General features: G+C 32.1%; 1 protein-coding gene across 1 annotated transcript; it reads left to right on the top strand.

Moving 5' to 3' along the window:
- Positions 1-4,916: 4,916 nt before the first annotated feature.
- LOC11412267 (uncharacterized) lies at positions 4,917-12,725 on the top strand. Its single transcript, XM_003591335.4, has 8 exons — positions 4,917-5,423; positions 5,515-5,582; positions 6,383-6,449; positions 7,446-7,600; positions 7,718-7,794; positions 9,387-9,455; positions 11,114-11,214; positions 12,261-12,725. Exons 1-8 carry the CDS (start codon positions 5,166-5,168, stop codon positions 12,561-12,563), a joined length of 1,098 nt encoding a protein of 365 aa, XP_003591383.1. The 5' UTR covers positions 4,917-5,165; the 3' UTR covers positions 12,564-12,725.
- Positions 12,726-13,824: the final 1,099 nt, after the last annotated feature.

Consider the following 13,824-nt stretch of genomic DNA (forward strand, 5'->3'; position numbering starts at 1 on the left):
GCCCTACAAGAAGTACCAACTTTTCCCTCGTTCACTATTATCGCATTAATCCGGAAAATATACTCCGGAAAACAGATGTGCATTCCGGATTTTATATTCCGGAATGCATCAGTCATGGCCGGAATGCACCACACGTTTTTGTCGGTGGTCAAGTCAAAAAAACGCGTTTTACCACGTTTTTTGACTGCATTTATGATCTCCTAACCGTTTTTGACTCACCCCTCCCTATAAATAGCCTTCCAAACCCCACCATTTCTCACACCATCCCCTCCCACCCTCTCCTCCTATTCTTCCTTCTACAACGATGGTTTTCCATCGTTGGCCTTTCATAGATAAGGGCCTCGTGGAAAACTTTCAGGGTTTGTATGAACGGTCAATGAGGATGGAACTGCGCTGCAATGAAGTGCGGCTCATATGAGGGTCATGCGGGTTAGTGTGGTTCTTAGCTTGGCCTGTCTGGGCGTAAGTTTGAGCACCCCTACCTCCTTCAGGGGCATTGTTCTCTTCTTCCCGCCCTCCTCTTCCCTCCTCCTCCGGTTGACCTCCAATAGGGAAACTACTGATATGTCCTATCACATAGCAGTGGTTAGACTCTTAGGAGATTAGAATTAGGCTCTTAGGAGATTAGAAATAGATTTAGGATCTTATGTAATAAGCTTAAAAAGCTTGAAAATTATTGTAATGTATTTTTCATATATTAATAAAATGAGTTGTTTTATGTTTGTGTCTTTTTATTTCTGTTTTTTATTTTATTTGCATTTTATTTTACGATTTGTAAAGCTTAAAATTGTAAAAGTTATGGAAAAACACTATTTCAGATACATCTACAAAATTCTAACAATGCAATCCGGAAAGCAAAATCCGGACCAGGGATAAAATTGGAAAAACAATAGGGCGCGCGAGGAAAGATATAGGGTGGAAAAAGTAAATCTCTAAAATAAAAAGGATGAAAGGCTGATGGGCTGAAGTCTTACAAATAGTTGAGCCCTCTTTGCGATTTGTACTATATATACTTTCTAGAAAACAAAGGTTTCTATATACACCTCCACATATAAAACAAAATTTTGGACTCCCTACGAACATGGGCTCTAGGCCGCCGCATCCCAACCTATGCCTTGGGACATCCCTGGTGAATAGCCTCATGAACAATAACACTTCAAATTGACAAACACAAACAGTTTTTTTTTTTTTTTTTTTTAACATTAAAGATAGAACATAATTCAACAATTATAGTATGTAGTCAAATCCCTATGGACAATGCATAAAATATGCAAGGTCTGGGGTTCGAACTCTGACTACCACAAAAAATGCAAATTCTATGGTACACCTAAAAATTTGAGTGTACCAGTACACTAATTGGCTAAATTAATAATTAAATAAGTTGTTTTTTTTAAGAAAAATAATTACTGTTTATCATTGACAATTATAATAATTAAATCTTATTTATCAAAAGCTTCAACGAAATAAAATTTATTTTTTTTTTAATTTTTATTACTCATAATAAAGAATATTGATTATTTTTTATGAGAAAATGTTTAAAATTCAATATGATTCTTATAAACAATGAAATGATGTTTTCTAAAATATAAATATTGACAAATAACTTTTTATTTCATAAAATGATCGTTAATTTATAAATTTATTGAACGAGAGCACCTTTATGAGGTGTACTGTAAAAGTTTAAAAAAAAAAAATCCCTTCAACCTCAAAGATTTGCTTAAAACAATCGCACATACTTAAAACAATTAAACTATAGTTTGTTAAACACTTCTGGCCTAGTATGGTCAACCCTTTTGAGAACTCACGCCACTACCGGGCAGATTACAGTTTTTACAAAGTTCTTTAAAATAGTGTTTACTTGGTCTTTCTAAAACAATTCTTCTAACAATGGTCATTCAAATGTTTTTTATTAGATTTTTTTCTTTGTTTTTAAATCAACTCATGCGTACATTTTAAATTTTTAAATGACTTTTCGCAAGCATGTTTATAACATATAAAGTATCTCTTCCACGAAAATTAAGAATTTTTTTTATTATCACAAGATGAATTAAATATGAATTTTTAAGAACCAAAATCATAAAAGTTCATATCTAATTCACCTCTTGTTAAAAAAAAAATTATGGGAGAAATTTTTATAATGTACTAAACATAATTCCAAAAAAAAGTTCAGAATTTTGAAGGATACCCATGTCGTAAAAGCAAGGACACAAAATGTTGGTCGAAAACATTTGAATGACCATTATTTGAAGAACTTTTTTAAAGGAACTAAAAAACAAAATATGTATATTTATTGGGATAAACATTTTGATTAACCCTTTAAAATACAAAGGTTTACTCTCAAAGAGAGGATATAAAAATAATTTCAAATACAATTGGAAATAACTTTCAAACGAAAGGATTTAGGTATTCACTTTCGTTCAATGTTTCCTAGACTTCTCTCTTTTTTATATCTTGCATTTAAGATATTTGAACTTGAAATACAATAGTGCCTAAAATGGTGATGAGATTTCTCTATATTTTTTAGTCTTCTTGTGTGATAGAGTGACTTCTTCGATGGTGAAGTATAAAATGAACCTATAAAAATATTGGTCTATGATGGACCAATTTTTTGTACCATTAGATCATATGAATCCACCAAATTTTATCATGGTCTATAAACACCAAATCTCACCCATCTTCTCCATAACTCTCATTTAATCTCTCTACTTTTTTTTTTGTCACATATTTTTTTTTCATTTAGCAATACAAGTAGTCTTTTTCTTCCCTAAAAAAAAAAGTAGTCTTTTTTTTACGGCACTTTGTATTAATCGAGTTTTTAAGTAATACATGAATTAATTTATTTTGTTTTGAAGGGATATGAATTAAATTTCTTAAAAAAATAAGTAACATGAATTAAATAAGTATTCAATTGGTTTTTTTTTTTACGAAAAAAAAGTCTAGTTGTTGTTGCTTATGTTATTAAATAACTTCTTTTTGAATTGTTGTTGTTGTTGTTCTTCTTCTTTCTTTAATATTTTTGTTTTAATCTTATGGGTTTCTTATTTTTTGTTTTGTTTTTAAAATAAAATTGTATACTTAAATATTAATGAAAAAAATCTGATACACGTAAAATAAATCTTAAAACTGAAATATTATAAAAAAAAACTGATAATGATTTATTTAATTGAAATGAAATATAAAAATTGAAATGAATTAAATTAAAAATATAATTTAATCAAAAGAAATTAATTAAGTATTTTGACCAAAAAATTTAAAAATTAATTTATTAATATGTAAAATATATATTAAATTGATTAATTTAAATTATTAAATATCTTAAATATTAATTGATTTATATTTTATTATGAATTACGAATGTTCTTTTATGTTATTTACATTTCATTATGTATTGATGGATTGTATTTGGTGTGGATGGACCATGATAAGAATTGATTGTTGATTCAATCTAAAGGTTAAAAAAATTGGTCCATCTTAGACCAAAACTTCATGGGTCCAAGTTAAATGGCACCTTCTTCGATATATAAACTTCCTTTTTTACTATATAAAATGGAGATAGTTAATAACCATTGGTAGAAGCTTCCTTAAAAAAAAAAACCATTGGTAGAAGCTGATTGTTGATGAACATCGGGAATCCTTAATGTCTCGAATATATTTTTGCTGCACTACTACATACTCCATTGAAGTTACTTAAAGATAGGTGGTGTATGGTTGATTTATGTCACTCCACACCTTATCATTTCACATCCTTGTCCTTTTAATTCTGTTCTTTAAGCCCATTTGATGTGTAGTCCTTAAATGAATCAAGATTGGACTTAGGGAGTTGAGATGAAGATGCTCACATTAGACACAAAGTTTTGAATTATGGTAAGTGAAAACAGATGATTTAAATGCGTGAAACTCCACTAAATTATGTATATGCTTTATAATATGTCTTTATTTTTAAAGTAAACATATACATCAGAACGTGTTTCTCCATCAGAGCGCTTTCAGACAATCTTCAGGATGTTAGTTAAATTACTTTACAAGAGTGTGCTATTAGAGGATCACTTTAATTCTCATAATTTTTTAGGTAGATTTTGACATGCACACTTAACACACATTTTTAAAATATGAAATATTCAAATTATATACAATTTTTACCATTACCAATTTTTTTTTTTAATATTTATATATACGATTACTATTTTTATCCCTAAGTATAAAACCTCTTAAGTTTTTTGTCCTTTTTTATATATAAGATCTCCTTTAAATTTTCAACTTTATTAATATACCACAAATTAATTTACAATTTATCCGATTGGTGGATTTAACTACGAGTATTCCACCAAAGTATGGATTTAACTCACACTATCGATATGCATATTTTGTTGATGAATAATCTATAAACAGATGTGTCGTGTTCGACACTATCAATATTAAAATTTTCTCTTAGAGCATCTACAATTGAGACCCTTAACTTTAAGGTCATAAATGGGTCCACATGGACACATTATTTTTTAATAATTCTTTAATAATAGTACTTAATAGGTACTTAACCACTCCAATTGAGATCCTCTAACAAAAGGTCTAATAGGGTCCCACAAATATTATTTAATAGCCATGAAAATTATTATTTTAATAAAAAGTGATGTGGGTCCACTTAAAATGAGGTTTTAAGTTAGACCTTAGATGGTGAAGACCTCACCATTGTAGATGTTCTTAGGAGTCAAATATCCAAACCCTCTAAACATTTTTTTAATACAAAAAAACTGAGATTTGAACCAAAATCTTATCAAAGTGTTGAACAACTATTATTATTTCTTTATGATGATGATTATGATACATGAAGTGGCAAGGTAGATCACAAATGGAATTTGTCGGGTCTATTATAAACCTTAGTTGGCAACAAGACACAGAAGAGTAAAGAGAATGTAAAAGGAAAATGCAACAAGTACTGGTGAAAAAAGGTGAAATTAAAAAAAAAAACATCATGTGTCATGTCACATGTGTGTTTTGTTGATTGATGTACTCTAAATTTTCCAAGCTCAGAAAAGTCAAGCACACCACAAATCGCGATCTATCAAATTCAAATCCACTTAGATGAACATAAACTCGTTTTTATTTATTTTTCAATAATCTTAAAAACATCTACAAGAAACACAGTTTCCAACAAATAAACACATACAATGTTTCGTTACATCTTAGTTTTGTTATTGTTATTGTTAGTATCATCCTACGATGTTTATTCACATGAGGAGTCGGGTCCATGGAGCTGTGAAACCGGGTCAGAGATTCACGTTGAGTCCGAATTTCAACCCGGTGTTATTACACTTGATGGTCATGCCGATGATTGGAAGGACATTGATGGGTCCCACTTTTCTCTTCTTCTTGCTCTCGACCCTGATGCTGAAAATGAATTTAATGGCGGAAAAATGACCGTGAAGGTAGTATTCACTTTTTTTTTTCCTTTTGTTATTCACATTTGAGTATTTATCTGTTTATCTTCTTACCATGGTGTTTGTTGTTTTGTTGCAGAGTGTGCATGATGGCCGTGATATTTTCTTTTTGTTGCAAGTTGATGGTGATTATGCCTACTCTAATGGGTAAGATGTGTGTGTCATGCAGAGAAAACTGAATCTAGTTCTAATCCATGAGTTTGATTTATTGAGCTTAGTTAGTGATAGTTTAGTTTAAGTTTGATTTTTCGGTAATCATGTTATCCGTGTGAAGTATACACCGATTTGATGACTAATCTTTGTCGGGAAACTCCTTACTGGCCACCTTTCGTGGGGTCTTCCCGCTTAACCACGTTTTTTCTATCCACAAGTTTCGAACTTGTGACCTTGCTTTAGGGATCCGAGTCCAGTATTGGGTTCAAGAGTGATTAGTCTCACATCGATTATGAGTGATAAAAATGTTGGATATATAAAGAGGTGACCGGTATATTTAGTGTCTTAAGATTTTGGGAAGAGATGTTGCGTCTTTCTTGTGGTCTTGGAGCATTAACCCGTTGCTACCGACTCCCAATAATATTCGTTGTTGATAAGCGTCTCAATGATTGATATTGTTTGGTTATTCATAACAAATCACGAGTGGTTAAAATATCAACTCTTGATTTTCTCACTTTGCTAATTAATCATTACTCATTTTAGCATAATCAATTTTGTTTCGTTCTACTCGGATCAATATAATAGTGGTTTGAACTTTAAGTTGTTTGATTACTGAATTAGCTTGATTTATTTATGTTGACAACGTTATAAGTAATGATATTTTTGTTGAGGGTCCAACATGATGGGATATAAGATTAGATATATAGACAAAAAAACAAAATATAACTTTCTCATATTACTATATGATACACTTTTAATAAGTTGGTGCATTTTTTGTTTTTGTGATGATGCAGTGAAAGCAAGAAATGTCCCTCTGTTGCACTCATGTTTCAAATTGGGGATGGTGCCTCTTATCATAATGTAAGTTGGTGTACTCAACAACGTATTCTCTAAGGGTCTATTTGGGAGTTTGGATGGTAGGGGACGAGAGGGTTTTGGGGGGAGGGGTGTAGAGAGATAAATCTTTCACCTTTTTAGAGAGTGTTTTTGTAGATTAATATATTTTTAATTTTGTGATTAAAATAACAACATAGATTGGATTTGAAGAATTTACCTAAGTCCTCCAAAACCTTCAAATATCCTCCTTCAATACATTTTGAGTTCCCTCAAATTAGGGGGATTTTGTATTATGAAGAATAAAACTCCCTAAAGCTCCCCCCTCCCAAATCCCTTCATACCTTACACTTTCTCCTTCCTTTTTCTCAAATCCCCCCCTCCTCTCCCCCTCCTAAACTTCATCGCTTCATGTTTTTCAAATCCTAAGGGGCATTTGGATAAACAACTTAGGGCCTGTTTGGATGGACGTATTTGAGTCTATCTAATGACATAAACACTTGTGACTGTTTGAGAGAGCTTATGGAAATAACTTATGATATGTCCATCAGTTGTTTTTAGCTTATTTTCATAAGTTCTTCAAGATAACTTATGAAAACAGTTTAAAGCTTATATATGAAAACATTTTGACTTTATTTAATCTTTTGGTATAGAAATAGCTTATATGATAAAAGATTATGATATAACTACTTAATTAAGTTGTTTACCTAAAAAGAAACTTAACTAAATACTTCCAAAAAGTGCTTATGGTAATCATATTTTTGTATAATCTGTTTTAGGAATGTAAGAAAACTTCGTAAAAGCTTTATATAAAGTGTTTTTATATGTTATTATGAGGAGCTTATGAGAATAATTTGAAACAATTTATTGACATATCACAAGTTCTTTTGAACACTTATTATGTAAGTGTTTTTGTAATATGATTGACCTAAATAAGTTATTGTAAAGTCATCACTAATCCTGATTTTTATGTAAGATCTCTATGAATCGTGATTGATAAAAAATTCTGTTAATTGTTGTAAGATGGGTGGCTGTGAGGAACATTCAACCTCGTGCACAAATAAGACCTGCAAAGGTCATGAAGTTGACATTATGCACTTTTCAATTGGAAATGCTATTCCGGGACGGCTTTATGGCGGGAATCCCATTGACAATAGGGATGGGAATGGCGGTGACAGGTGATTAATATAAAAGCTCCTTAACTTTAACCACATCGGCCGACAATTTATGATGACTATAGTGGAGCTATTTTTCATGAGATGTGTTCATTCAGTTTCCTATAATCGTCCATACAGGTTTGGCCATTTGGTTGATCTTTATGCCTGGAATCCACACTGCAGATACTTGGATGGAACTGGTCCTTCAGGTTCTGGTATGCACAAATGTAACATCTTTAGTTGGAATTGTATGTTTATATGATTAAAATAAAAAAGGAGAATGAATGAGATTAAAACAGCTAGTGGAAGTATCTGCGGGTTCAATCCATGAAAAGTTGCTCAACTTTTCCATCAAGTAGTTTGCTTCATGGTTTGAAAGTTCATGCTCCTTTTTAACCCTCTCTTTAATGACAACATTAAAGAGAGGGTTGGAGTAGCACCTATCATAGAAAAGATGGTGGAAACTCGGCTTAGGTGGTTTGGGCATGTAGAGAGAACACTAGTAGATTCTCTAGCGAGGAGAGTAGATTAGATGGAGGGTAGTCAAATCATTAGAGGCAGAAGAAGACCTAGAAAAACTATAAGAGAAATTATTAAGAAAGATCTAGCGATTAATGGGTTGGATAGATATATGGTATATGATAGAACATTATGGCGTCGTTTGATCCATGTAGCCGACCCCACTTAGTGGGAAAATGCTTGGTTGCTGTTGTTGATATCTTTTACATGCTTCAGCCATATAAGAAGCAATGACATATTGTTTTAAACCTTGCATGCGGATGTCAATTATTTTATTCCTTTAGCTTAGCCATGTCAAATCAAGGTTTGCGTTTGATATAAATCTTTTCTAAGTTTACATTATAATAAAGTTCATTTACAAAAAAGTTGAATAAATTATGTTTGCCCTACACACCCAATTTAAAATTTGTGCCACTTCACAAGATGAGAGTGGATCCCAAAATGATTATGCAGTGATTGGATTTGAGCATGAGCATGATGTATTAAGTTACTTTAAGATTGCTTCTTCCACATTGGAGGAAAGGAAGAATTAATTAAGGCATCGGTATAGAAAGGGACAAATAGATGGAGGGATTATGCATATTCTATGCTAAGATTACACAGACAATTTATTAGTGCCTAACTTGGATAAATAAGATAAGCCGATAATTATGTTAGAAAATGACATACAGAAGATCGACAAACACATTTGTTGGGACCACAAACCAGGATTCTCAACATAAGAAGTATTTCATCATCATAATTGCTTTTTTCATCAATTCCTTTATTTGTCTCAATGGGATTTTTGCAATCACTTCGTTCTGTTTGTGGTCAAAATGTGGCGTTTCTGCACAAAATTGGAAGCCTCGTTATGCCCAACCAGATTGTGTCCTTTTCTTTATCTTTGCAAAACATCATTTCATTGGGCAACTTTTAAGTTTGATCCCAATGTGAATAATGAATTTACATATGTAGATTTTGTGCATAAAGTTGTTGGACATGTTGTAGCGCTATTAATGTTTATGAATTGGGAATTCTACAAATATCCCATTGTTTCATACTTTCATATGATTTGAAGTGGGGTGATGATAATGTCTCTTTTCAAAGATTTAGAGACTTTCTAAAGAAGATATGTCTCACATTGTGACCATACAATTGGATATATAAGCTATAACCTATAACCCTACAATGTGGGTTAAACATCTAATATTTTCTCCAATTCCCTTCATTTGTTGATAACTTCCTAGGCTGTTGTCTAATTTTTATTTTAGGGATATACATTAAGCATTGGACCTCTTTCTGTTTTCAGTTAATGATTCTAGTGCACAGAATGACTGGAAAGGTGCTTGGTGGCATAGCAGCTTTACAGTTCACTCAGGTAATCCTTTTACTGTTCAAAAAGAAAAGTAAAATGTCCTATCAATTAACTATCGTCCGAAGCTGATTTTAGACTGAAATATTGGTTGGTAGTGGAATGAATCCCGAAATCTCTCCATATAATTAGCTAAACAATCATGTAATCATTTATTTATCTCAAATATGATTTCACATCCGATTCTTAACGATATTCATACCAAAGAAATATCTTCCAACGTAATGTAGTTGCTACTAATAGCGTCAAAGATAATTTGAAAAGTAAATATACCAATATATGTACAATATGTTTTCTGGTATTCACCAACTTTTTAAATACCACTTTGCTGGGGTGGAGGATGTTTGTTTTTTTGGGGTGAGTTCATAACATTATTTTTTTAATTTTTTTATGGAAATAGATGTTTTCAAACTTTCTTCTTATAAATATAATAATTAATACATAATGTTATTTTAGAAAGAAATAAATGCATAATATGTATATATATTATTAAGTAAAAAACTGAAAATATAAACCATGAATTGAATGTTATGCATATAGTATGACATAGAGCATGTCCATAATACATCATTTATGTCCTCGGGAAATATATCGGCGGCAATTTTTCATGTGTAATTGTTGAAATTTGAGGCCTAACTCATCCTTACAAAACCGGTTCTTAAGGTGAGGAGTGCCTCCACTTTATAAACTTTTATCAAGAGTCTTATCGATCTGATGTGGGACTTGGGGTTTTTCCCAATACACCCCCCTCACGTCCAGCACTCTTTGGGCTTGGTGCGTGGATAGGTAGGTGGCCCTTGAATTCGACAAGCTCTGATACCATGTTGAAATTTGAGGCCTAACGCATCCTTACAAAACCGGTTCTTAAGGTGAGGAGTGCCTCCTCTTTATAAACTTTTATCAAGAGTCTTATCTATCTGATGTGGGACTTGGGTTTTTCCCAATAGTAATTACCTGCTGCTTTCAATAATTTATAATATAATTAGTGCTGTTCCAACTAGGTAGGTTAATGTAATTCCCACTAAGGGCCAAAAGTTTAGTGATCCATAAAAGAAGGATGACGACTGGTTTGTTTCTTATGGATTCATTTATCCACAATATTTTCCTTTTATAATTAATTTAGAAAAACCCATTTTTTCATCCTTGATGGATATTGAGTCTCTCAATGCTTCAAAGTATCATAAATTAAAACAGTCTTTGTTGGATTGAAGGAGAATCTAATACTGGGCTAACTTTCACTCCACTCCAATAGAATGGGGAAATGAGCTGAAGTAGATAGTGTAAGGGAGCTCTAATTTTGCATTATTTAGAGACTATAACGATGATGTTTTACATTATTTAAAGACTAAATTGATGTGAAAAATACTTGGTGAGCCAAAATGAATGAACTCTGTATTATTAAGGGAGTAAATTGATGACCAAATCCTTGTTATTACTAAATTGACGATACATGTATGTGGAGGACAAAAGTAAGGGTTTTTTCTATTTTTTATGTTAAAGCATATTATGGATTCTGTTGCAAGTTGCAACCCGATATATGATATTAAAATTGGCCTTAGTCGGAGCACCTTAAATATGAGCTTTCTGCATTGTTCTACCCTATCATTTAGTTATTCTGGATCATTTTGCTGTAAACTACTACTCACATGTTTCTCTAATAACAGGTTTTGTAAAGGATGAGAACCCTTATGCAGAAAATGGAAAAAAGGGCACATATTTTTTTGAATTCTCTAGGCCTTTGAGGACTATGGATCATCTGCAACAGGTTAGAAGTTAGAAACCTTTATGATGCATTTTGAAGAGTTTTATTTGTTTAGAGATTACGTTGATCTTTCCTCTTATGTTTGAATCCCTATTTTGAATTAACTGAGTTCTTGGTCTGTCAAATTCTTCTATATAACACGTGGACTACATATGAACTTCATTATTTATTAATCATAATGAATTCTGGCATAGAGTGCCCCAAGTCACATAATAAACTACAATTTTGTATTTCTGATATTATGGATCTATGCTATTTTGTCGAACAGTTTTGGGCTTTTGGCTTTGGATAAGATATCTTCTACCGGTTTGTTTTGCAATACCTTCTTTACAAAGGAAACTTGCCTTCATAAGAAATATTTCTCCGCCATGCCCAATAGCTAAAACTAACAAACTTTAAAGTGCCGTCTTTTTTAGTTTTAGTTTAGGTTTAAATATGACTTTAGTCCTTGCACTTTCATCAGATTTTGGCATTGGTCCCTACACTTTTTTTTGTTTGGAATTGGTCCCTGCACTTTGTAAAAATATTGGTATTGGTCCCTCTATTAACTTTCTGTTAAAAAAAAAACACAAAACTATTGGTATCGGTCCCTGCACTTTGTAAAAATATTGGTATTGGTCCCTGCACTTTGTAAAAATATTGATATTGGTGTCACGTGGCGTGAAATGATTGGGCCACGTGGCACTCCGTTGGTTTTGTGTTTTTTTTTTTAACAGAAAGTTAACGGACCAATACCAATATTTTTACGAAGTGCAGGGACCAATGCCAAACAAAAAAAAAGTGCAGGGACCAATGTCAAAATCTGATGAAAGTGCAGGGACCAATGACACATTTAAAACTAGTTTTTATTTTTGTGATAGTTGAAGTGGAGGGAATAAATCATAAAGTTCTTCTCAAATATAATGTTTATGTTTCAACCTAATTCTTCATATGCAAAGATTCATTTTATAGCTTTGTGAGAACTCAAAACCAACACATGATGCAAACACGCATGAATGTCATTTATGCGATAACAAACAATTAAAATCATGCAAATTTATACCTTACAGGATGTGCAATTCACCATTGGCGGAACAAGCAAGATGTCTGTCGGATTCTGGTATCCAGTAGACGGTAAGCCATGGCGCGGTTCCGGACACTACTCTGTCAACTGTGATTGGGTTCCAATTGATATATCTCAGAGCAGTTCATTGAGTGGCAAGTCAGTGGAGACAGCATCAAGTAGCTCATGGAATTTTGCAAGTGCATTTTCGCTTATACTTTCAGTAGCAGCACTTTGTGTGTCTGTGTTTGTGAGCTATCGGGTTTTACACCCCAAGAGTGTAGCCTTTACTCCTATGGAGAACCTTTAAATAGTGTATCAAACAGCTTGAGTTTGGGATTGTACTATTCATTTACGATTGTACTATATAGGTTTGTAGTTTGTACTGTTTAGTGCTTTCTCTTGCCCTATTTTTTAATTCTATTTGAAGTATTACTTTAGTTATTTTAGTTAGTGTCAGAAAAGTGTTGGTTCAATAGTCCAAGTATAATGGAGTTCCATCTTGTGCTTAGTTGTTGCAACGTGCAATTTCCTTTCACAGGGGGCTATTTTTCTTTTCTAAAAAACTGGAGTATACTAATATGACATTGTCAACTCATAAGTGTTTCAATAATTGAACATTTCACATTTTGCAAATTAGAGAAGAAAATGATACATTGGATGAAATGAAACTAATTATCTCATTCTATTTATTCTTGCTTGAAGCAATCAATAAATAGTTTTCAATTTCTTCTTATTCTATTCGATTCCTTTTCAACTATACTTTTATCGTTTTGTTTTAATCTTTCAAATTAAGGGAGGGGCGCCCTAGTAATATTCAGCTTTTTTTATTGACACTAAAATAACATAAAAACAACTGATATAAATATATAAATTAATTAGGGGTGGTTGCCTCTGTAATTGGCTAATTGATATATTTGATATTTTTGTTAAGTCTCTGGTAATCTGGAGTTCGACCGTGTGATAAGGATAGACCGATCAAAAATTGTTCCATTCAAGAATTGAATTCGGTGATTTATCATTTGGTGGAACTTGCTAACCACTTATGTTCAATCGTTTGGTTTGTTTTATTTATATTTTAGCAATGAATAATTTATACTTCATGCATAAATAATGGTTCTTAAAAGTTAAAAGCAAAAGGAAAAAGTTTCCATCAAACGAACATGTGGAGAGAATCAATCAAAGAAAATGTTAAGGGTTGATGTTATGATATTGTCTTTGTGAGTAAATTGTGAAACCTTCTCCAAAGGTAACGTTAATGTCAATTCAAATCACTTTCTCCCTTTCAAAATGATGAATCAAACACGACGATTGATAAAATCTGTCTCACTCATATTTTTTTGGTTTCTCAACATATCTGCTACCGACTAATCTCTTTAAAATCTAGAGTACATTTACAGATTGTCTCCTTTTTGGTTTAGTAACAAAAAAATCGCTTGATACAAAAGACTTGTGGAAATTGTGACAGTTAGAGTGCGAGTTTTCAATGCCATTTGTGAAGTATAGAGTTGAGCCAAACATTATAGGAAAATAAGTAGGGCATACTAAATAAATTTTGTTAAGTACTCCTA

Source organism: Medicago truncatula, chromosome 1 (assembly GCF_003473485.1).
Source record: "Medicago truncatula cultivar Jemalong A17 chromosome 1, MtrunA17r5.0-ANR, whole genome shotgun sequence".
NCBI classification, from domain to species: domain Eukaryota; kingdom Viridiplantae; phylum Streptophyta; class Magnoliopsida; order Fabales; family Fabaceae; genus Medicago; species Medicago truncatula.